The 27,276-nt window shown below is 35.3% G+C and overlaps 1 protein-coding gene across 3 annotated transcripts in view; it reads right to left on the reverse strand.

Moving 5' to 3' along the window:
• The window catches only part of LOC143237283 (netrin-1-like), an 85,826-nt gene extending 66,371 nt beyond the window's left edge, over positions 1–19,455 (reverse strand). The window contains exon 1 of one of the 3 annotated variants that reach the window (XM_076476360.1): positions 17,974–19,444. In XM_076476360.1, coding sequence (XP_076332475.1) covers positions 17,974–19,012 — 1,039 coding nt within the window. In that variant the 5' untranslated portion in view covers positions 19,013–19,444. Of the gene's footprint in view, positions 1–17,973 lie in introns of all 3 variants that reach the window. The other 2 variants (XM_076476357.1, XM_076476358.1) reach the window with 2 other exon arrangements.
• Between the last annotated feature and the right edge of the window lie 7,821 nt (positions 19,456–27,276).

Below are 27,276 nucleotides of genomic sequence, written 5' to 3' on the forward strand. Positions count from 1 at the left end.
AGCACGTTATTTTAAAAATAGTTACGAAGATAACATTTAACTTCATTCAGTTCCAAAGTTTGGAGCACATTAACAGAATAATAGTGCGCTTTCCAATGATAAATAATTAACCAATTTCTCTTTCTCAGCTTTAACTATTATAAGAATTATACAAATTTTAGGAGAATAAATTTATGCACTACCACATTGAAGCACCACCTACAACGATGCTGAAAATAATGGAAATCGAATGCGATTTGCTCCTTTGTTTCTGGTAAGTATAATAAACTTGAAACAAAATGTGATTAAAGGTAGCTAATGATAACGAGAGACAAAATCTCAGAAAAAATAAAATTAAAGGTTTAACTTGATGTGTTTCTATGTCAACAACAGCAAAAAATAAACCTTTTACAAGTCTTACGATGGGCCAGGATGGCCAGGTGGGTTAAGGCGTTCAACTCGTAATCAGAGGGGCGCGGGTTCGAATCCAGTCGCACCAACAATGCTCGCCCTTTCAACCATGGGGGCGTTATAATGTAACGGTCAATCCCACCATTCGTTGGCGGTGGGTGGTGATGACTAGCTGTCTTCCCTCTAGTCTTATGCTGCTAAATTAGGGACGGCTAGCGCAGATAGCCCTCGTGTAGTTTTGCGCGAAATTAAAAAAAAATAGCTGTATATGTGTTTAGTTTATTCTTGACAAAAACGACCGTTCAAACAATGATATGATTAACCATCCTGCAGAAGAGATCATTATAAACGATGTTAGGGTTAAGCAACCTACAAAAGAGATTGTTACAAACAATGTCAAGATTAGCCACCCTACGAATGACACCGCTACAAATGATGTTAGGGTTAACCAACCTACAAAAGACACTGTTACAAACAATGTTAGGGTTAACCACCGTACAAGCATCCTACATCATTGAAGTTATTCGAAATGTTCAATAAATGGTAACTTGAAATGTTCGACAATCTCACTAAAATACGTGTAGCTGAGACATTCTAAGAAACTGACATTTAGGAAAAAGAATCATTAAAAAAAACAGCGTTTCTCGTCTCGTAAGATTTTTATATATTTTTTTTAATTTCGCGCAAAACTAGATGAGGGCTATCTGCGCTAGCCGTCCCTAATTTAGCAGCATAAAACTAGAGGGAAGGCAGCTAGTCATCACTTTCATGTGACCTTTTGATTTATGAAAATGAAATATTTTTCCATGCAGCAGTAGATACACCAAAATAAGTACATGAACTCTACTGCACTACGAAACTGTAGAAAACTTTGCGTTATTTGTTAAGTATGTAGAATGTGGTATCTTAAAATCGCACCAAACTCGTTTGAAATAACTCAATTACAGATGAGATTGTTTTTTTTTTTTACTTTAAAGCAAGTAATTGTCATTCGTGTTATTTTGCTTGAATAAGTTTCGGTGCTAATTGAGTAAGACACCTTGTTTTCAACTGTAGATCGAGTAAGTGACATTCTCATCAGATAAACAGCCGGGAAAGCTGCCAGAAGCAGGCCAACAAGGTAACCGACAAACTCACCCGCGACGGAACGTTATCGCCGGTGTAATCGACGCGTGAGCACGCGTTTTGGCAGCAAGAGCTGTGGGCCCAATACCCTGCGCCATGATCGTGAACTTGACACCACAGCGTGTGACTCGAGACTTTCTGAAGAGCTAGGGGTGGTAAACATGCCCCTCAGCGAGGAATGAGAACGCCATGTTTCTAGTAGACTCCTAATAGGAACTCTTTTCGCTGGCGCGCTGAACCATATAGAAACTATTAAAATATAGTACGGATTTTAAGTACATAGGAAGAACAGCTGAGAATTCAATACTGTAATGTTCGGATTTTTTTTTTCTGGCCCAGTATTTGTGATTTTTTAAAACACAAAACTCATAACATTCAATTGTAGAAAATCTACGTAACTGATTTAAGCCTCAACTAAGTGATTTTTTTTATTTAAAGATACACATTGATAAGTTACACACACGTTTTACTATTAATGTTTTACTGTTCTGGTAGTTGAAGTTAATGTATATCCGATACAATCTACATATACAGTTTCTAGTTTGGATTTATTAAAAATTGTTATGTACATAAAGTTATATAGTACTTACTTTAACAAGTAAAAACGGACATTCAACACTGGGGTAGCGCTTACTTTAACAAGAACAAACATTCAACAATGGCGTGTAAGAAGAGACATTCAACAATGAGGTGGTACTTGTTTAACTAGTGAATATTCGAACATTCATCAATGAGAGTACAGTCTGCAAAAATGAACTCGGAGCAGGTCTGGGCTCAGGAAATGAGTTCAACCACAATGTTTTACATTATTACCTAAATATAATAACAAACAGCCACGTTCAACGAGCATGTTTGGTGTGACGGGGATTCGAACCCGCGACCCTCAGGTTGCGAGTTTAGCTCCCGATCCACTTGGCCATGCCCCGGGCCTTTCTGTGTGTGACGATAACCGTGCTGAAGATGATCATATAGGTTTCTATTACACAGTTAACGAAAAACCGATAAAAAACAGATTAGATAGTTCAGCCTTCTTCTATAATTATTCCTCTCTGAATTCATCGTATGTTTAGTTGAATTTCAATAAATTTCAATTTCCCATTAACGAAATCGTGCATTGATCCCAGATCAGACGGCTAGCGCCATCTGTATATAAATGTCCTGAAACACCGAGGATTCCTTAGTGGTGATTCAATACGTGCTAATGACTATATATTTCCCTGTGTTTGTACTGTTTACGGCACTACTTCCAGTCAGTTTATTTCCGTTTCAAGAATAAAACGGCACAATTTCAACAAACGTCTCCCGTGTTTGACAAGGTGAATTCTGTAGGAAAAAACAAAAGTCACAAAAAAAAAAAAAAAAAAAATCACAATTGGAAAATGTATGTTTATAATTAAAGTTCGCAGAAGAGAAATGATCAAAGTATTCCATTCATTCAGGAAATGACTGAAGTCATTTATATCTGAAAAGTTCACTTGACTTTATATATAAATATACTCAAGTTCAACTTATCTTTGATCATAAATCATGGTACTGTGAATGTTAATGAAGAAATGCTTATATCAGATGCTGCGTCAGTGAATTCAGTATATAATACATCAAACATAAAGGGACTATCCACGACTGTAATCGTAATCCGGACTGATCTCATGTAAGGTCAGGTCAGACACCACGTTCTTCACAATAATACATATCTCTTTGTACAACAAATCTGCAAGTTGTGCTATTAATGTGCCTGTGTCATGTACTTTTCATACAATGTCACTTATCATGCATCATGCTAATATTGCAATAAATAACAAACTTGAAAATGTGCTTAGTAGCATTAATTTATACTGTGTTTGGTATTAAAAACCCTGTGACTTTCTTTCCTAACTAAAATTGTGAGATTTTTCTTATCTGAATTTTTATTTCCGGCAACCGAGAATTCACAAGTTAAGCCTAAAAGTGTAAATGTAGAATAATAAATAAATAAAAGTTCATTTGGTTAATGGTTTGCCGAGCAGTATTAGCAAAGTTTTACAATCTAGCTTACAAGCAGGAAAAAGTTCAGTAATAATATCTAATAAACATACAAGGTGTGCGCTGAATTTTAAAATCACCAGTCGGGAAATATTTTACAATAAATATACAAGGTGTGTGCTGAAGAGTAAAGCGACCAATCGGGAAGTATTCTATATTAAATATACAAGGTGTGTGCTGAATTTTAAAGAGACTAATCAGGAAATATTCTATAAATATACAAGGTGTGTGCTGAATTTTAGAGCGACTAAACGGGAAGTATTTTATAATAAATATACAAGGTGTGTGATGAATTTTAAAGCGACCAGTCACGAAGTATGTATTTTACAATAAATATACAAGGTGTGCGCTGAATTTCAAAATGACCAGTCGGAATTTTTTTACAATAAATATACAAGATGTGCGCTGAATTTTAAAGCGACTAATTGGGAAGTATTTTATAATAAATATACAAGGTGTGTGATGAATTTTAAAACGACTAACTGGGAAGTATTTTATAATAAATATACAAGGTGTGTGCTGAATTTAAAGCGATTAATCGGGAAGTATTTTATAATAAATATACAAGGTGTGTGATGAAGTTTAAAGCGACTAATTGGGAAGTATTTTATAATAAATATACAAGGTGTGTGATGAATTATAAAGCAACTAATTGGGAAGTATTTTATAATAAATATACAAGGTGTGTGATGAAGTTTAAAGCGACTAATTGGGAAGTATTTTATAATAAATATACAAGGTGTGTGATGAAGTTTAAAGCGACTAATTGGGAAGTATTTATAGTAAATATACAAGGTGTGTGATGAAGTTTAAAGCGACTAATTGGGAAGTATTTTATAATAAATATACAAGGTGTGTGATGAAGTTTAAGCGACCAATCAGGAAGTATTTATAGTAAATATACAAGGTGTGTGATGAAGTTTAAAGCGACCAATCAGGAAGTATTTATAGTAAATATACAAGGTGTGTGATGAAGTTTAAAGCGACTAATTGGGAAGTATTTTATAATAAATATACAAGGTGTGTGATGAAGTTTAAAGCGACCAATCAGGAAGTATTTATAGTAAATATACAAGGTGTGTGATGAAGTTTAAAGCGACTAATTGGGAAGTATTTTATAATAAATATACAAGGTGTGTGATGAAGTTTAAAGCGACCAATCAGGAAGTATTTTATAATAAATATACAAGGTGTGTGATGAAGTTTAAAGCGACCAATCAGGAAGTATTTTATAATAAATATAGAAGGTGTGTGCTGAAGTTTAAAGTGACCATGGGATTTTCTTAAAAGTATGACCTGTGGTTTAAGAATGGTATAAGTTAGAGCGTGGATGGAATGCAAGATATGAATCACTTGCAGTTAGCGATTTGTACGTCAATAGTATGTCAAAAATCAAAACATGAAGACATAGGTTTTACTTATTAGTAATGTTGCTCGAAATATATTATAAAAGTGACTGAAGTACACTAAAGAGACTGCGTACAAGAGGTGCTGTTTAACGTCTAAATAGTGGGCTTCTTAAATACACAATAATCTAACTGAAGTACACTGGGTGCATGATACACAAGTTAGGAATAGAACAAAGTTCATTATTCAATTAAGTATATATGCCGATAACATGTAGACAGTATGCATGGGGGAGATAATGCTCGTGAAGAGGGTACGTTATGGCAAAGGCGTCGGAAGCAGGGGGTTCTGTAGCACTCCTACTTTTACATATTTGACTTTTATAGAAACTGTAATTTATATTATTTTATTAATTTTCTGGTGGGGGGTATGCTCTAAATCCCTACCAGAACGGAAGCTGGTTTTAGCAGTCCCTTATTCTTTCAATTTCTTCTTTTAAAATCTGCATCCCTAGCCAAGCACCTCCTAACCACCACCTTACAACTCCTTCCTACACCAATATCAGTTGCTGGTAAGAAAAATGGATAAATATTGACAAAACGTAGGTTTAATTACAGCAACAAGAGTGTTCTACAAATATTTAACAAAAGAAACGTTAAACCCATTATAATTTGGAACACGTCTTTGTGTGTGGTGTAAGGACGTCAAGGGTGATCCTAGCTGCTGTAAATGAAAACGAGGTAGTGAATCAAGTATAGTCTTAGTAATGGCTTGTTCTTAGTGTTAAAACAATCATGTGCGAAATTCTTATAAATTTGTAACTGACGCGAAATATTTTACAAACTTAAAACAAACTAGCATAGTATAAAAATCTAATCAATATAACTTTTAACCCAATAAATTATCTACAAACAAAGCTTTGATGTAAGAAGAAATGGATCACTGGTCCTGTTGAGTGTCAGAGTAAAATGGCCGTCGAAAACATAACGTCTAACAAGTTTCCGACGAACGAAACAATACTTAGTTTTTGGATACATAAAATTCTAAGAAATCCAGGAAGAACCTTAAAGACAATAAAAAATACTTAATGATTTTAAACCTAACGATTTTGTAGTACCAATACACAACTTTTGTCTGGCCAGTGCATAAACATAACGAAAGCAACTTATAACTAAGGCTTCGTCATATATTCGAAATCTTTTACGAAATCATAGAGTAGTAAGATTGTTTTTTTTAACCAGTGGTCAAATGATATTGGTTTTAGACCTATACTATTAATTATTACTAATGTCGTAGTATAATTAACTATAATCATGTTACGCGAAGAAGAGAAGAAATATTGATTTCATAACAGTAATAAACTGTATATGTTCTATTATTATTATTAATTTTCCTTCACTGTATCATTCAGTTTATTTAATAATAATATTGGGTTTAGCGCATTTTAAGTTTGAATTTGTCACGTGAAGAAATGCAAGTGTAATAATAATATTTTTTATTCGCCCTGTAAACCACCTGTAAATGATAGAATTTAACATATCCTTCTACGAAGGTCCGGCATGGCTAGGTGGTTAAGGCACTCGACTCGTAATCTTAAGGTCGCGGGTTAGAATCCCGTCACACCAATGCTCACCCTTTCAGCTGTGGAGACGTTATAATGCGATTTTCAATCCCACTATTCGTTGATAAAAGAGTAGCCCAAGAGCTGGCGGTGAATGGTGATGACTAGCTGCCTTCCCTCTAGTCTTACACTGTTAAGATAGGGACAACTAGCGCAGATAGTCCTCGTGTATCTTTGCGAGAAATTCAGAACAAGCAAACTTAGTCTCCTTTTTAAAGAGTGCTTTTTACACCGTAAATAAATACAATTAATGTTAAAAAAGCAAAAAATTGTAACAAAAAATGGTTCTTATAATTAAATTTAGTAATGATTATTAGTTCCAAAATACCTCCATAAACCTCAACAGGATAGTTTATCCAAAAACAAACAAATCCTTCTACGAAATACGTGAAACCTTTAACACTTGTTTATCTTTCAAATAATTCATTGGGTTTTTACATTTAACATTTTGTAATACAGTCAGGTCACAAGACCATTTCAGTTTATCACTGCTTTTAAAATATGTAGTCAACCTCTCGATTCAAGCTTACCGACCAGAAACATGTGAGGCGCCAACGATTATTCCCATTAGGTAATTCGACAATTACCCGTGCCGTGGCGCTGCTAGATAACCGAAAACTGGTAAATTACGAAAATCAAACCGGCTTTCGTGATGACGAGGAACCACCTTGACGTAAAAATGTATTCTCAAGACGGCTGGTATAGGTATTAGTACTTTAATTAAAATAAAGTACAGAACAACGTTTCGACCTTCTTAGGTCATCATCAGGTTAACAAAGAGAGAGTCTGAAACACAGTTGCGTTTAAATTAAACTGGCTTTGTTAGAAAGTCGTACGTAAATGGCCAAATAAAATGCAGAATTGACAGACATTTGATAATTTAAACTTGCCAAACAACAAAAATCTTTAAACTCCGTAGTTAAATGTTGAAATAAAGTTACAGATATGAAACAGAAAAATATTAGAAATGGAAACAAATTGAACGCGAAAGCGATAGCTGTTAGGAAGGGAGGAGAGGATGTTTAATGATATTTATCATTTTTATTCTATAACGCCTTTCTACTATATAATTCTATGGAGAGAATAACAGCTTTTCCGCAACTTAGGGGTCGAGGTATAGATGTGACACTAGTATATTACTATTATTTCGCACGTGTAGTCGTGAATACGTTTGTTTGCGATTGTTATCACAGTATTTACAATTTCTTATCGACATCTAGTACACGCATTCTTCTGTAACCCTATCACTTTAAGATCGGTTTCTATGGAAACCTGACCGTGATATAATCGGTCAAGTCTGGTAAAGTGAATATCTTGCCGACCTTCTACAGATCTGCGGGAGACAAGTGTCATTAGCGCAGGTGTTAGTTAGCTGGATAAACTCGGAGATTTGGAACGAACCAATAAATCCGATCTTAAGGCGGTAACTCCCATTCTTTTGTTGTGCTTTATCTGCTACTGGAGATTTCTGCCACCTTCCACGAGCATTGGTGGCACGTGAAGTTGGCCGACAAATACAAAGAGCCAGAAGTTACCAGACGGACGGAAATCGGTTCCCTATAAGGACGCAGGTGGTCAATAAATGGTGCGTCATAGGGAGATATTGTTCTTCGGTATGCGCAGGTGCGGAGATGTCTCTTTCTGGTTAACCCAGAGCAGGGTTGCACTTCAACCAAAAAGGTTCTCACGAAAGAACAAAGCCCAGAACTTTATAGGTGAACATGGGCTCGTTGATAGTGTTCTTGGACAAAGACACGAAAGGCGTGTTTATACAAACAACCTCATGCCAGTCCAGCTGTAACCAGTCTGGTTTCTTTCTCTTTGCTACATTTATTTTAAACGTAACTTATGCCAACTTCATATTTTCGTTTCGAATATATATCTAATAACAGTATATCGATAAAAAAGATAGCGAGGCTAAATCATAAAAATCCACATGCCCAAGTAACTTTTTATTAGGATGGTTGCATACAACGGGTTGCAGATTCACAGCCCGCATAAAGTTTGAGAATTCTTAAGCTTATTAATAGTAATTAATAACAATGTTGTTAATTGTTTTGTTATTAATGTTTTATGTACAATAAACGTTATTGTGTTCTGCTTTTTTGTTATTTCGCTGTCACCAAGAAACACGAGGAACATGCATTTATGCATAACGCACGAGAAGAAAACCAAACTTGTTCCAGCCAGTTACAAAACAGATTATTATTTACAGGAATCAAAACAGAAAAACAGTAATAAAACACACGTGCAACTTTATACCGATTATAATTAGTTAAACGTTCTTTTATTTAATTAATTACTTAGTAAAACAACGTTTTTCTTCAGGCACGTGTTTACAACGATGACGTAAGCAGGGTAGTAAAGTGGTAATAGGTCACTATTGATTATATCACTGTGATTAATTTGATGTTTAATATTTAGTTCTTAATGTTAAATTTGTATATAAACGTTCAACTTATTTGAACACAAAAAATGATATTCTATTTCTCTACTTACAGCATATTTTATTGACAAGTTCTACACGTAACGACAATTTAACTTTTCTCTGACACAGAGAAAAAGGTATACAAGCACAACGTTTGACATTCTTCGCTGTCATATATGGAAAACACGCAAAATAACGTCTCACAATATTTTCTATCACAAGAAGAGCGTACCAAACAATGGTCGATATTCTTTACTGTCACAGGAAGAACGTACAAAACAATGGTCGATATTCTTTACGGTCACAGGAAGAACGTACAAAACAATGGTCGATATTCTTTACGGTCACAGGAAGAACGTACAAAACAATGGTCGATATTCTTTACGGTCACAGGAAGAACGTACAAAACAATGGTCGATATTCTTTACGGTCACAAGAAGAACGTACAAAACAATGGTCGATATTCTTTACGGTCACAAGAAGAACGTACAAAACAATGGTCGATATTCTTTACGGTCACAAGAAGAACGTACAAAACAATGGTCGATATTCTTTACGGTCACAAGAAGAACGTACAAAACAATGGTCGATATTCTTTACGGTCACAAGAAGAACGTACAAAACAATGGTCGATATTCTTTACGGTCACAAGAAGAACGTACAAAACAATGGTCGATATTCTTTACGGTCACAGGAAGAACGTACAAAACAATGGTCGATATTCTTTACGGTCACAGGAAGAACGTACAAAACAATGGTCGATATTCTTTACGGTCACAAGAAGAACGTACAAAACAATGGTCGATATTCTTTACGGTCACAAGAAGAACGTACAAAACAATGGTCGATATTCTTTACGGTCACAAGAAGAACGTACAAAACAATGGTCGATATTCTTTACGGTCACAAGAAGAACGTACAAAACAATGGTCGATATTCTTTACGGTCACAAGAAGAACGTACAAAACAATGGTCGATATTCTTTACGGTCACAAGAAGAACGTACAAAACAATGGTCGATATTCTTTACGGTCACAAGAAGAACGTACAAAACAATGGTCGATATTCTTTACGGTCACAAGAAGAACGTACAAAACAATGGCGGATATTCATTATGCCACGAAACAAAAGCGTATGCAAAATAATGATGCAAGGTTATTAAGGAAAACACAAAAATATATCTCGGATTAAGCACATATCAACTGTTATATGTTTAAATATCTTGACCCGTTTTAACACCCTGTTGTCAAGTGCTTTCTTTTGTAACTTTCTAAACTCACAGTTGCAGCCATATTTTAATACAATAACTTTATCAGATAGTTGTTGTAGACAAATTTTATATATTGTCGAGTACCTTATGACTTAACAGTAATTTTGTGACATTATAGAAATCCAACACAATTAATGAAGTTGCAACATTGTTTCAACACCAGTATTTGAAACCTTGTAAAAATACAATATTTTCTTTTATAGAAAATTAAAGGTTTAGAAAATACCAAGGCTATAAAAACAAAACTGTTCACTTTTATTTATCTTTAATAGCTAATAATTTAATATTTTATTATTGCAAATAATCTATATGCATATAATAGTACTGTGCGTTATTTATCCATGCAAAATGTGAAAAGGCTATCATCATATTTGTCATGAAGATTTATTGGGTCTATAGGGAGATGTATACAAATTTTCAGTTTTGAATTTTGTTTTTGCATTTTATTTTTATTTTTTTTACAATTACACATCAGGAAAGCAACTTTCATGTTCTAAGGTAACCTTCCATAAATGATGAATTTACGTCCAGCTAGATTCTCTTTTCCAGTTGTGATAAAAGATCCTTGTGCCAAGTCACTGCTGAAAGTTAAGAAAGTGTATTACACTTAGGTAGATGTACCTTAATCTAAGAATTCGTTTTTTACATACAGGTGGGAGATATAGCAGTGGGTGAAGTAATGAAAAACTTCACTGTCGTTTGTAGAAAAGCACAAAGTGACAAAAAGAGCTATTTGTGTCCTACCCACCACGTGTATCGAAACCTGGTTTCTAGAGTTTTTCGTAGACATTCCATTATGCTACTGGTTGGCGGAGAAGCACTTCTGTGTGATTTAAAATAAAGTGCTGTTGTACTCCGGAAACAGGGCCACACCATTTCGTTGTAGTAATCCAGATCACCGATTTCTCATGTTCCGTTCAATTAAAATTTGTGTTACATGTTATTTACACACCAATACACTAATCAAGTGTGTACTAATCTCATAAAACTAACTGTTACATGTTATCTATTTTACACACCACGTCCCTGATCAGTTATGCACTATTCCAAGAAAACTAAATGCTACATGTTTATTTATCCTTAAAAACGAGGTTACTAATTAGTTTTGCATTATTCCAGTAAAACTGTTACATGTTTATTTATCCTTACACACCAGGTTTCTAATTAACTATCATATATTTATCTACTGTTGGAACTAGGTTACTAATTACTTATGTATTATTCCAGTAAAAATGTTACATGTTTATTTATCATTTTACACAAGGGTAATAAGTAGTTACGTACTATTCCAAAACTAGCTGTTATATTTTTATCTATTGTTAGATATTAGTTTATTAATTAGTTATGTACTATTCCAGTAAAACTGTTACATGTTTATTTATCATTATACACCAGGGTATTAATTAGTTACGTACTAGTTTACTAATTAGTTAAGTACTATTCCAAAACTAGCTGTTATATTTTTATCTATTGTTAGATACTAGTTTACCAATTAGTTATGTATTATTCCAAAAAACCTGTTACATGTTTATTTATCATTATACACCAGGGTATTAATTAGTTACGTACTATTCCGAAACTAGCTGTTATATTTTTATCTATTGTTAGATACTAGTTTATCAATTAGTTATGTATTATTCCAGTAAAACTGTTACATGTTTATTTATCATTATACACCAGGGTATTAATTAGTTACGTACTAGTTTACTAATTAGTTAAGTACTATTCCAAAACTAGCTGTTATATTTTTATCTATTGTTAGATACTAGTTTACCAATTAGTTATGTATTATTCCAAAAAACCTGTTACATGTTTATTTATCATTATACACCAGGGTATTAATTAGTTACGTACTATTCCGAAACTAGCTGTTATATTTTTATCTATTGTTAGATACTAGTTTATCAATTAGTTATGTATTATTCCAGTAAAACTGTTACATGTTTATTTATCATTATACACCAGGGTATTAATTAGTTACGTACTATTCCGAAACTAGCTGTTATATTTTTATCTATTGTTAGATACTAGTTTATCAATTAGTTATGTATTATTCCAAAAAACCTGTTACATGTTTATTTATCATTATACACCAGGGTATTAATTAGTTACGTACTATTCCGAAACTAGCTGTTATATTTTTATCTATTGTTAGATACTAGTTTATCAATTAGTTATGTATTATTCCAGTAAAACTGTTACATGTTTATTTATCATTATACACCAGGGTATTAATCAGTTATGCACTATTCCAAAACTCATTGTTATGGATTTATCTATTGCTGGTTTGTGTTCTTTTCTGAACTTCGCGGAAAGCTACTTCAGGGTTATCTGCGCTAGCCGTCCCTAATTTAGCAGTGTAAGACTAGAGGGAAGGCAGCTAGTCATCACCACCCATCGCCAACTCTTGGGTTACTCTTTTACCAATGAATAGTGGGATTGACCGTAAAGTTATAACACTCCCACGGCTGAAAGCGCGTGTAGTGTGACGGGGATTCGAACCCGCGATCCTAAGATTACGCGTGGAGTAGCTTAACCAGCTGGTCATGCTGGGCCACTCTCAAACTGTTATTTATTTGTTCTTGGACACTAGGTGGCTGATTAATGATGCACTGTCCTTGTAAAACTAATTGTTACAAGCTTATTTATTGACACACACGATAGGTCACTGATTAATTATGCATAATTCCAGTAAATATAAGCGTTTCAAGTTTATTTATTGGTACATACACAAGAAGTTAGTAACTGGATATTTAACATTCCTACAAATATATTACATAATTATTTACCATAGTATATACGAGAAGTTGCTAATTAGTTATGTACTATTCCAGGAAATCTAACTGTTATATACTGATTTATTGTTAAAAACTTGGACACTAATTAGTGTTACATGTTTATCTATTGTTTTGCTGTTCCAGTAAAATATAAAACTGTGTGTTACATGACTACTGATCGTTATACGTCATATCAATACTTATTTATTATTATTAATGTAAAACTCTGTGTTACAAGTTTACTTTATTGTTATATATATATACACGACAAGTTACCGATGGTTTATGCACCATTCTTGTAAAACCTGTTACATGCTTATTTATCAGTAAACGGTATGTTACTAATTAGTTATGTTGTGCTCTAGTAAAAGTAACCTTTACATATTTATATATACGACAAGTTACTGATTATCAATGTACTAAACTAACTATTACATGTTTATCATTATACAACAGGTCACTGATTAGTTATATACCATTCCAATCAAACTGTTATATCTTTATTTATTGTTAGACACTATATCTTTAATTAGGGATATATTATCCTAGTAAAACTAACTGTTGCATGTTTATTTATCCTTATTCAGTTATGTACTATTGCAGTAAAACTAACAGTTTGTATGTATCATAATGTTTCACGCACCACTATAAAGTATCTAGGAGTAAACAGTTAGCGTTGTTTATGTATATTTTAGTGTGAATGGCAGTATAAAGTACCAAGGAGTAAACAGCGTTGTTTATGTATATTTTAGTGTAAATGGCAGTATAAAGTACCAACAAGTAAACAGTTAGCATTGTTTTTATACATTTTAATGCTAATGGCAGTATAAAGCACCTGCGTTTATACGCTTAGCATTGCTTTTCATTACGTATAATTACTTGACGGTAATGAGTTTTAAAGAAATAATCTTCCAGCTGCACAATAATCAAAACCAAGCTGATAAACACGATACCCAGTTTCGAAGCCTTGAAAGAAATCTAATTTTACAATGGAATAAGTAAAGAAACTTGAGAACTTCTGATCTTTGAGGTTAATTTGTTACTAGGTTGGTAAAGTCTGTTTTAAAGGTATATTATATTCGTGCTCTAACTAATCCAGACCTTAGTTACGACATAACCAGTATCAATATCCAATAATCTGACTGCGTGACTCACAACCAGAACCCCCAGGTGCCCGTTAACGACTACTACTGCCACATGGTACTGAAATGAAGTAACACTGGATATAGGAAGCAGAACACCATACTGTTATTCAGTATACCATTAATGTTGTGCTTAGAACAAAACTGTTGATCAAATTAAGGCTAGTTGTGTTGCCAACACACCGCTGATTCATCTTTCTCCATTGAATCTTTTTGTTCTGGACATTAAATTAGGGTTAGTTCCATTACCAAAACACTGATGATTCATACTTTTTAAAAGTTGTTTTCTTCCAAAGAAAAGTTAATCTAGTTTAACGTTTAACAGTATTTGTAAGCATTGAACAATTATCTTAAACAGTAAATCTTAAAGAGAATCGAACTGTCTTTGAAACAAACCACAATAGAATTTTATTTTGATAGCTGTGTATTTCTTACATTAAGCCTAATGTGACACGGTATCAGATTCTACTCTGGTCTGTAAGTATACGGTATTTCAAGTTTTTGTTTAACCTGCCATCATTCTGTTATAATTTGTATCTGGTGTTTGAAAGTTTCTTTCTGATACTGTATCGAGTTCTGGTTTACATGTGTAAATTAAACCATGTTTTATGGTTTAAGCATCCGTTTTGTTCAAACTCGTTTGTCTACTACCTACCCAATGTATTCTCCTATGTAACCACTACCTACCCCATGTTTTATTTTAACATGGAATCTGAATTATTAGATTTTCGTACGTGCTACCTCAAACTTTCAAGTAGCATAGCATATCTGTTTTAGTTTAAAGTCCTTGTATATGACGATAATAGCCACAGTGAATGTCCAATCAAAACAAAGAATAGATATTTTCGCCGAATGTTAACGATTATCACCTTAATTCTTGGTGCGTCTTATTTTTTGTAGGAAATTTCAAAGTTTGTGACCAAAAAACACAAAACATAAATCATTCACAAGCGGAGAAAGCAAAATCTAAAGTTCATGCGAGACCTACACGTAATATTTCTCTGCGAATCGGGGAGAGGGGGGGGTTATGGTCCCAAGAAAATGGAGCATTTATATATTTCAAATAGAACAATTCTTAAAATAGGCATGGTAAAATCTAGGTATATAGCGTATACTACCCTTAACATTTATTTACTAGTATTAACCTCCTGCCACCTCCCACCCTTTACCTTACTGGTTACCCCCTTCGCCAATGCCGCTTTATTATGTCACTGTCATAACAAACTGTTACTATGTGTTGTCACCAGTAATACAGATGTTGCTAAAAATTTACTTTTGTTATTATAGTTATAAAATACTTGTAAACACTTGCATTACCACACGAATTGACGCTCTGCACACCAGCATTAAAAAGTTCGACTCTCGCCAGACACATGTTGTTTGAACCAGTTGTCTTAGACCCGGCATGGCCATGTGGGTTAAGGCGATCGACTCGTAATATGAGGGTCGCGAGTTCGAATCCCCGTCCCACCAAACATGCTCGCCCTTTCAGCCATGACGGCGTTATAATATTACAGTCAATCCCACTATTCGTTGGTGAAAGAGTAGCCCAAGAGTTGACGGTAGGTGCTGATGACTAGCTGCCTTTCCTCTAGTCTTGCACTGCTAAATTAGGGACGGCTAGCGCAGATAGCCCTCGAGTAGCTTTGCGCAAAATTCCAAAACAAAACAAACAATTGAACTTCAAGAAGACCTCACCTAAAAGGCGTCCAGCCACTCTTGCTGTTACAGAGTTAGACGTGACGTTACAAAGACGTTGAAAAATGAAACTTATTTACAGAGTCATGCCAAAAACTTAAAATAAATCCTTTAAAACTTATAATTGAAATCTGAGTGCTAACATCTCTGATCACTGTCACTTCTTCACTCTCTAGAACAGCGGGTTCCAACAGTTTGTTCGTAATCTACAAAATTGCGAAAAATGGGTCAATATTTTCGCCACACGACAAAAAACAAAACAACCGTGTTTTTATAGAAGAGCAGAAAAATATACATTAGTTTTCATTTATGTAATGATAGAATTAAGTCTATTAAAACAAAATATATGTGATAAATGTAAAGCACCGATTCGCCACATGTGGCGAGTGGCGACCGGTTGGGCATCGTGGCCCTATAAAATCGTTACGTAAACTTAAATAGCCTTTACATAATTATGTTCTTTTAAACAAATATATTAGAGAAACAATGCATGTTTGTACTAAACATCAAACTGTTAAGAAGTTATGGGTATTAAAACTATAACTAAAATAAACTATAATAACGTTTCGACATTCTTAGGTTTTCTTCAGGCTAACAAAAACCTTTTAAAGTTCGTTTGTATATGAGAGATACAGTTTTGCAAGTTTTTGCACAAAGGAAGTTTCACGAAACTAAACAAATTTGCGAGTAAAGTAGGCTTTGCGTCTTCTAAATTACGGTTAGCAAAACAATAACGTGTGGTAAACTTACGGTTTTATTTTATTTTTGCTCTATTCGCCACCTGCTTGTTTCACTAGATGAAATATACGGAACTGTTCCAGTTGAGTTGTTATCCGAGTTACACACACGGAAGTGAAAATTTCATTGCGTTTAACAAAAAACTTGACGTCACGTTGTACGATTGTACGCGTTCACTGCAAGTTTAAGGATGCGGCTGGAGCAAAATTTTGCGTTACAAGCATAACGAATACTTTCGCGCTTGCATGTTGTTTTAAATTATACATCTATACACGATAACCTATAAGTTTACATGGAACACGATGGCCTGTAACTTTACATGGACTTCCTTGAAAGGTCGACTAACTACAACACATAATGCATTTATACACTTGATACGTGATTTATTAGTAGTTATTTTAAATATTTCGAGTATCGTTACTATTAATTACATTGTTGCAATTATATCCACTTCTGTTTACGGGTGTCCTAACTATAAATTATAATGTTACATTTTTGTTCACTGCTGTTTACGTGTATCGTTATTATTATTATTGGTTATATTGTTGTATTTGTATTCATTGCTTTTAAGGGTGCTATTATCAGGGGCACGTTCCTGAGTTAATAAGTCATAAAAATCTCAACTCCGAACTATGACGTCAGTTAATATAGTTTTCCCATGGTGCATCCTTTCTACACAGTAAGTTACAAACGTGTCATGGTGTTTGTTTCCGTAACGGAGGAGTATCGGTTTTATACTGTTTGAGTAGCAGATTACATATATGTTCAAGTATTACACTGAAAAAACTCGAACAAAACTTGTCATTATAGTATTATTTTTATGATATATAAAAAAACCAAAAACTAGATACTAAATCTTACCACGTAATCTCAATAATATCCAAAGTAATTTTTTAACGATAATACAGTCACCATTAAAAGCTCACGCAATAACATTGTAATATATATATATTACGTGCAATTAGTTGGCACGTGTTGTTCTTAAAATGTCACTTCAATTAACTGGTTCGATATTTAGTAAACGTATAGAAATTACGTTTACATAATTACTGGAATCAAAATACCAGTTTTTTAATACATATCAGTAGTTACTCTTTAACATTTCAAAACAAATTGCGTCAATACGCCTACAAAGTACATAACCTTGAACAAGAAACGGCACTAGACGTCACAAAATAAATTATGATAAAAAAAAGATGTTTATATTTTTCATTTATCGTGCGCAACCTTTATGTATTTTAATCCTTATTATATACGCTCTCCTCAGAGGTTCCCCCCACCCAAATGAAAGATAACTTCCGTAAATAAATAGTGCGGTTAGCTCTAATATATAACAGTTAAATAATATAGTTCTTAATGCAAATTAGACGTTCATTAACTTTAATTAAACTACGACATATTGCGGTGCTACCTACCGACACATTGGTTAGCGTTGTCGGCTGTGGCTCTGCTCCAAGGCCGGTCGAAGTGAAAGGCCTTGCACTTCTCACAATCCCTTCCGGCAGTGTTGTGTTTACAGTCGCATGTTAACTGGCCATTGCGGTCGGGAATGCATTTGGAAGCGTGTCCGTTACATTTGCATCTTCCTCCGACAGCGAGGTCGGACACGGCGTAGTAGTAGCTACCGTTATAGGCAGCCAAATCGGACAGGGATCCTCCAGGCCGGTTAAATATAACCTTGATATCTGAGGCTGTAACCCAATCTTGGAGAACGGGACTGTTATCGAAGTCGTACGCAGATGGTCTATTTTCCAGTGTGCTCATGGCAATCCGACCCCCGTAAACAGGCTTAGAGTCTGACACCAAGTCTGTACATAACGCTTCTTGCTCGTTGGCTCTGGTGATCTTTGCGTCCGGTTGTTTTCCATACATTTTCTGGCACTGGCTGGAGTAATAGTGGAAAGGCTGCCAAGTTTTACCAAAGTTCGAAGATTTGTAAATTACCATCGATTCTGGCTTGGGGCTACAGAGCTGAAGACTAACATACGTTAACTCGTATTTCTTACCCAATGATAGTGTTAGAGAAACGTTCTGTAACGGATTGGAGAAGGAGGCAGACACCCAGCACGTGACGTTGTTCGGATTATTCAGGTCTGTCAGAAATCCTGCAGAATGGTGCGTTACGGGGTCATTGGCGTCGCAGATGTGACACTGCTGAACGCTCTCTCCTCTTTCGTTAGCTTTATACTCACAGTATCGGGTGGGTGGACTTCCACATTCACTGGACACCACCACTTGCCTGCCGAACGCAGCATTCACAAAGTCAGGAATGCATCGTTTTGCTTCACCATTCTCGTCATAACAAGGGTCTAGCGTTGTTTTCTGGGCCGAGAACATGTTGAGGAACGACGGCGAGACGTACGGCAAGAAAAAGGTTAAAAGAACCGGCAAGATATAACCCAACGTTCGTACAGGCATTCTCTGTCGTTTGAGGCCTAACAGGCTTATCGTCATATGTAAGGATCGTAAATTTTCAGTTTATCGATTGTTTTTGTTTCTTTGCCCTGTTGAGTTATTTTCAGAACCTTTCACTTTTGTTCCGATGTAATTTCTTTACCGACATTACCTGTAACCCATGACCTTGTGAGGCCAACCTTACACCATTAATTACACACGCGATAATATCCCAGTACTTAAAGCATATCTATCGAGTTCTATCAACACAACAGGTGAGCACGCAATAAAAAATATTTCGATTTTCTATAAGGCCCTCTGCAACACTATCTCTCTACTGCACGTCGCACTCCTTCCTCCTCAATACATGCACTACGAAACTTTTCTACCGTTCAAAGCACGAGCCCGGTTTGATGTGGCGTGTATCACCCACTGTATGGTCTCTCCGTCACCTTGACAACGGTATTCACAAGCGCCACCCACTCCGCCGTGAAATCGCTCGACCAACCATTGGTGTTAGCTCAATCATGGGAAGAGCTCACTCTAGCCTGAGCTGTCGCCCTTAATTAATACAAAGCAGGGTGCCCACAAGAGTTTATGTCAGAGGAAACCCTCGGGTCGGTTTGGTTGAAGACGTTTCAATATGAATTGTATGTGGGAAAGCTTTCTCATTGATACTTCCCTCCCTTTCTGCCCCCCACTCCTCTTCTTCTTCATCCTATTTTGGCATACCCAAAGCGGCACTTTGTTGAGCTGAATAGACAAACTATTTAGCGAAAAATTCCGCGTTTTGGCTCTCACGGATATTCACAATGGTTTTCCACGTGAAAAATACGCTAAAGGCAGTAAAGGTCAACGAAAACCAAGGTATTCCAAAGTCCAGAAGGCGGTAAAGTCGGGTAAGATTCTTCTTTACAAAGGGGTGTAGCCTTATGTGCTCATCCGTTAATGTCGACAAAAACTCTAATGACAGTGTGTGGGAGATAATCACACAGTTTATAAATACTAATGCAGTTAACAACAATTATTATAAAAGAAACCTTTTAGACGCAAATTAAATCGCAAAAATAAACTTGTTTAAATTGAAATCATCTGTGCTTTAGAGTTGTGTACTAGAGCAATGCTACTAAGTTAAACAAATGTATCATATTTCACCATGATGTTTGGAATTACATGCCGTCTAGGTGTGGGTTTAGAAGTTTAATTTGGGAATTTTTCAGACAAAACGGAATTTATTAAGTTAAAAATTATAATTGCTGATTAGAGGTTCAGTTATCGAAGAATATATATTTTTTCCTCCAATTGGTAGCTCTCGATACCTGTGGTGGCTGCAGTACATTATGTGGCTTTTCGCTTAACAACAATCAAACCCAAGTAATTTTAATATGATTTAATTATTAGCAGTATAATAAAATTATTGTTATTCTAACAAAGGTATCACACAAACAGAAGTTGGGAGATATTTTATATCAATACCTGTAAAGACATAATTGGAAATTAATGACAAAATTTATACTCGTTTATTGTGTTTACTTGGATTTTGGTTTGTTTTGAATTTCGCATAAAGCTACAGAAGGGCTATCTGCATTAGCCGTCCCTAATTTAGCAGTGGAAGGCAACTAGTCATCACCACTCACCGCTAACTCTTGGGCTACTCTTTTACTAACGATTAGTTGGATTGACAGTCGCATTATAACGTCTCCACGGCTGAAAGAACGAGCATGTTTGGTGTGAAGGGGATTCGAACCCGCGACCCTCAGATTACGAGCCGACTGCCTTAACCACCTACCCATGCTGGACCTTTTTGTGTCCAAAATTTCTTAATAAATGATTGGTATTATTATCAGTATTTTAAGTCAAATAAAACTTGAAGGAAATTAATGTTAACTGTTTCTATTAAAGAAAATTCTGACTTCAACAGAAAATAAAATACATAATTTTCTTTCATTTTGAATAAGAGTAGGGCCATTAGTTTCATTGTGAAATATTTTACGTTAAAAAGCATTACGAGCTGATTTTTTATAATTGAAACTAATTAACGCAATTTACGTCTTTATAATTTCGAATACTGTGCGAAAACAAAATCGCCATCTACTTACACTATGAGGTTTAACTACGAGAGTCAACAAAATAACCATGATTCCTATGATATATTCATTTTCCTGAAATATGATAATTTTACTAAACATTATAATAACAGTCAGCTTTTGTCTCTGACTTCGAGGGATAAAGATCCACCAACTGAAAACGCTACGGTTTAATCGCTTATTTTTATAATGTGATGAAATACCAATATTTCTTATTAAACGTGTTTTACTACGAAACAATATTTTGGTAATCTTATGTGCTGTCTATTAAAAGTAATGAGGAATAACCGTTTATTCCGTATAATTTGTAATCTGTTCTCAGTGCATTGGGGATTCACTTAGCTTATCTCAGACTGTGAAGATCAGAGATTTGGTTCGCGAGCTGTCGTCATAAAAATATTCTCCACAGTTGGAATCACAGCTGCTCTATAAGAGTGACGGTAAAGTTTCATTATGCGATTAGACGAGAGTAGACCAAATGTTGGCGGATAACTACCCCGTCTCCCTGTAGTATATCAGCTAAAAATTATGATTTTTGACAGACTGTTTGACAGCTGATTCAGGGGAATAAAACTAATGTTTGACGTACAGTCTGGTATGTCTCAACATGTAAAGCTGTTTTTGGCATATAGAGTCATTCATGACCTCTACGTATAAGACTGGTATTTGATATATATAATCTGATAGCTGATCTCTTCAGGTAAAACTGATGTTTGATATACAGGCTGATAGCTTATTTCTACAGGTAAAAAATGATGTTTGATGTACAGCTGATAACTGATTTCTACAAGTAAAAACTGATATTTGATATATAGTATGATAACTGATATCTATCCGTAAACACTGATGTTTGACGTATAGTCTGATAGTTGTTCTCGAAAGGCACAAACTGATGTTTGATATATATATATAGTGTGATAGATAATCTCTGCAGGTGAAAACTGATATTTGATGTATAGTTTGGTAGCTGATTTTCACAGGTAAAACCTCATGTTTGATATACAGTATGATAGCTAATCTCTGCACGCAATATCTAATTTTTGATAGTCTGATAGCTGATTTCTACAGATAAAAATAGTGTTAGATATACAGTCTGATAGCTGATCTCTACAAGTAAGACCTGATGTTTGGTATACAGTCATGTGAAAAAGTTAGGACACCCTATGAAAGTCTGTGTATTTGTGTAACATTTTTGGATATATAAATATTTAATCTAAATTTCAACAATACTGAGAGATTATAGGAATATCACTAAACAATTAAAACTGAACAAATGACTTTTCAAGATCTTCTGCAAATGTAATTCTACAAAAATGCATATTCGAACTGAGGAAAAAGTTAGGACACCCTACCCCCTAATAGCTAGTGTTACCCCCTTTGGCTGAAATAACTGCAGTGAGACGCTTCTTGTCGCCATCTACGAGTCTCTGACATCGGTCTGAAGAAAGTTTACCTCACTCCTCAATGCAGAATTCTGTCAGCTGTAAGATGTTTGAAGGGTTTCTTGCATGTACAGCCCGTTTTAAGTCACCCCACAGCATCTCAATGGGATTAAGATCTGGGCTTTGACTCGGCCATTCAGGACTCTCCATTTCTTAGTTTTCAGCCAGTCCTTGGTGGATTTACTGGTATGTTTTGGGTCATTGTCGTGTTGCAGGGTCCAGTTCTGCTTCAGCTTCACTTTTCGTACAAATGGTCTCACATGATGCTCAAGCGCCCTCTGATACACAGTAGAATTCATGGTGGATTCTATGATTGTGAGCTGTCCAGGTCCTGCTGCAGCAAAGCAGCCTCAAAGCATGGAACGTCCACTTCCATGCTTCACAGTTGGTATGAGGTTCTTTACCTGAAATGCTGCATTTGGTTTACGCCAAACATGTCCTCTGTTCTGGTGTCCAAATAATTCAATTTTGGACTCATCTGTCCAAAGAACATTATTTCAGAAGTCCTGGTCTTTGTCTTCATTCTCTCTGGCAAACTTCAGTCTGGTCTTGATGTTTCTCTTAGAGAGCAAAGGTTTCCTCCTTGCACACCTCCCATGCAAGTTAAACTTGTGCAGTCTCTTTCTGATTGTAGAGACATGCACTTTCACATCAACAGTAGCCAGTGCCTGCTGTAGGTTTCGTGATGACATGTTAGAGTGTTTAGAGACCTCTTTTAGCATCTTGCGGTCTGCTCTCGGGATGAACTTCCTTCGACGACCAGACCTGGGCATATTGGCAGTTGTTTTGAAAGCCCTCCACTTGTTGACTATTTTCCGGACAGTGGAATGGCTGATTTCAAAATCTTTTGGGATATTTTTAAATCCCTTACCAGACTCATAACTGCTACAATTTTCTTTCTGAAGGCCTCAGACAGTTCTTTTGCTCTCACCATGGTGCTCACTCTCACTTCAACAGTCAGGAGCACACCAAACTAAACGTCTGAGGTTTAAATAGGGCAAACCTCATTCAAAATGCTGAGTAACGATCTCCTAATTATGTGCACTTGGTGTGATACACCTGTGTGTGAGTTGAGCCATTTTAAGTGGGAACAAATGTGGGGGTGTCCTAACTTTTTCCTCAGTTAGAATATGCATTGTTGTAGAATTACATTTACAGAAGATCTTGAAAAGCCTTTTCTTCAGTTTTAATTGTTTAGTTATATTCCTATAATCTCTCAGTATTGTTAAAATTGAAATTAAATATCTATATATCCAAAAATGTTACAAAAATACACAGGCTTTCATAGGGTGTTCTCACTTTTTCACATGACTGTATAGTATGATAGCTAATCTCTGTAGGTGAAAACTGATGTTTGATGTATAGTTTGATAACTGAAATCGACAGCTGAGAACTGATGTTTGATATATAGTCTGGTATCTGATCTCTAAAGGTAAAACTGATATTGGATATATAGTCTTATAGTTGTCTTACATACAGTCTTATGACTCGTTTTACATGAAGTTTATAGCTGTCGTCACACATACAGTCGTATAGCTGTCGTCTTACGCACAGCCTTATAGCTGTCGTCACACATACAGTCGTATAGCTGTCGTCTTACACACAATCTTATAGCTGTCGTCACACACACAGTCTTATAGCTGTCGTGTTACTTAAAGTGTTATGGTTATTATGTTTATGAGAACTTTTATTTTACATAGAATATGTCAGTTAAAACATGTGGCACGTACTTAGCCTGATAAGTTTTCTTGAGAAATAAAGGTGTTGTCTTCAGAAAGTTCGATAGCAGTTAAAGATAGTACCTTGGGCATTAAATATGACAGTTCTTTCTGATAAATACTGTCGTCTTATATATTGTTGTCGATGCAGTCTAATAATTGGCACTAGTAGATCAACAAGCTACGTTTAATGGCGTGATAGCTCTATCGAACAGCTTGTTACCTTAAGAATTGTCACCGATACTCTGAGTTCTATCCAGCGATAATTTAACAACTATCTCCAACAATTCTATTCTACAGCCGTACCTGATAGCGTTACAGCCACGACTGGGATCACAAGAACTGTAGTTGGTAGTTTAACAACTGTTTTTGAGAACTAAATTACCTATAACTGATTTTTAACACCTGTTACTAATACCTTAAATTATAACTGATGGTTTAGCAGCTATAATTGATGTTTTAACTCCTGTAACTCATACTTCAACAAATATAACTGATATTTTAACACCAGTAGGATTAACAGCTATAATGGTTGCTTTAACTCCTGTAACTCATACTTCAACAAATATAACTGATATTTTAACACCAGTAGGATTAACAGCTATAATGGTTGCTTTAACTCCTGTAACTCATACATGAACAAATATAGCTGATGTTTTAACAACAGTAACTGATAGTTTAACAGCTATAATTGATGTTTTAACACCTGTAACTGATAGTTTAATAGCTATAATTGATGTTTTAACGCCTGTAAGTGACAGTTTAACAGCTATATTCGATGTTTTAACACCCCTAACTGATAGTGTAACAGCTATAACTGATGTTTTAACACCTGTAACTGACAGTTTAATAGTTGTAATTGATAGCATTTTTCATTATTTTTTTTTATAATGAAGGTTTAAGTTAACCGAACCTCGATCATAAGTTTTTACAACTCTTACATCTTAGAACTAGGCTACAAGAGATTCAAAATTAACTCATTACATTGCTTAGATGCTCTTATATTAAGACATTATATTATCAGTACAACATTTCATCGCCTAGAAGCATCTTTCGTTAATTAAGTTCCATATCGTTTAAAGAACTTTCTTTAGAGATGAAAATAAGAGTTTGTTTTAGACTAAAGCTAACAATAACGGACACTGAACTCGTAGACTGTTATAAACGGATAATTATAAGATAAAGGTATTAATACTTCGTCATACCAGCTTCTTCAAAACATGTCTCACCATTGTTAACAAAAATATAAACATCAATATTTTGCAACAACAATTGTTTATTTTATCTCTCATCATTGTTTGCAAATGTGCGGAGGTCCGGCATGGCCAGGTGGGTTAAGGTGTTCGACTCGTAATGTGAGGGTCGCAGGTTCGAATCCCAATCACACCAAACATGCTCGCCCTTTCAGCCGTAGAGGCGTTATAATGTGATGGTCAATCCCACTATTCGTTGGTTAAAGAGTAGCCCAAGAGTTGGCGGTGGGTGGTGATGACGAGCTGCTTTCCCTCTAGTCTTACATTGCTAAATTAGGGACGGCTAGTGCAGATAATCCTTGTTTAGCTTTGCGCGAAGTTCCAAAAACCAAAAACAAACAAAACAAGTGTGTGGATATTAATATTTCATTATTGTTTACAATAGTAGAAATATCAATACCTTGCCATACCAGTTCATTTAACTCTTTAGAAACTTCCTTCTGATGCAACATCCAAATCTGTTGGGGAAGGCAGTCATTAATGTCTTGTAGATGTTACAACTCTCTGCTGAAAAGCTCCTTAAAACGATTAAAACTGACCCTTTTATATATGCATCAAGATTAATAGCTTGTATGTCACTATTCCATTCTTTCACTTCGGAAGTTATATCGAACTACAGCTGATGTGCTTCCCTTTGTACCTTTACATCCTAATCCGTTAGCTTTATTGGGTAAAGTTTTTAAGCTAGTACATCGTACTTTCTATCCTTAAGTAGTAGTTGAAGTAGCCTGTGAAGATGTTGCAGTTACAGGTAGCACAACAGTTGTGGTAACATGTGTAAACTAGACGGATTCTCTCAACAGTTGTGAGAGCAGGTGTAAACTAGATGGTTTATTTCAACAGTAGTGAGAGCAGGTGTAAACTAGATGGTTTCTTTCAACAGTCGTGGCAACAGGTGTAACCTAGATGGGTTCTCTGAACAGTAGTAGCAACAGGTGTAAAATAGATGGGTTTTCTCAACAATAGTGGCAACAGGTGTAAATTTGGTGTGTTCTCTCGATAGTAGTGGTACCAGGTGTAAACTAGAGGCGTTCTTTCAACAGTAGTAGTAACAGATGTAAAATAGATGGGTTTTGTCAACAGTAGTGGTAACATGTGTAAAATAGATGGGTTTTGTCAACAATAGTGACAATAGGTGTAGACTAGATGGGTTCTCTCGACAGTTGTGGCAACATATGTAAAGTAGATGAGTTCTCTCAACAGTAGAGATAACAGGCGTAAATTAGATGGAATCTATCATTCAAAATTGCATTGTTAATGGTGTTTGAGGACGGATTCCTTGAGTGGATACAGAGAGATGTGGCTTGTTTAATCCTTGTAGTCAGCAATTCATTTTATCCTAGTGTTGAATTCTTTAGTTGATGACATTTTGGTCATCTTCCATGTTGCTGTGATGATACTTCTCTTCATTTTCTCTGAATTTCTGGAGCTTGTCTTTCATGTTTCTTGTTCCTAAGACTTTTGTAAATCTTGTATCGTCATTGCAATTAATTTCTTAAATATCTAAATTTATTCTTAGCGTTCTGCCCTCTGTTGGGACAACGGTAAGTTTATGGGCGTGCGATGCTAAAATTAGGGGTTCGATTCCCCTCACTAAAAACGAACAGGTGACCTCCACCTTGATATTTCCTACGTTGTTTTATTTTGCTTCGAGCAACTGTCTTTATGTTGATGTTATCAAAATAATCCCGCTTCTGACACGAATATTGTAGCGGTTTCTATAATTAAACGGGCTCTTACGGATTATTCAATAAATAATAGTGATAATAATGCAAAGTAGAGTCTATTTGACAATAACAAAAACGTTTAAAAATTACCTATAAC

This window comes from Tachypleus tridentatus, chromosome 13 (assembly GCF_004210375.1).
Source record: "Tachypleus tridentatus isolate NWPU-2018 chromosome 13, ASM421037v1, whole genome shotgun sequence".
NCBI classification, from domain to species: Eukaryota; Metazoa; Arthropoda; class Merostomata; order Xiphosura; family Limulidae; genus Tachypleus; species Tachypleus tridentatus.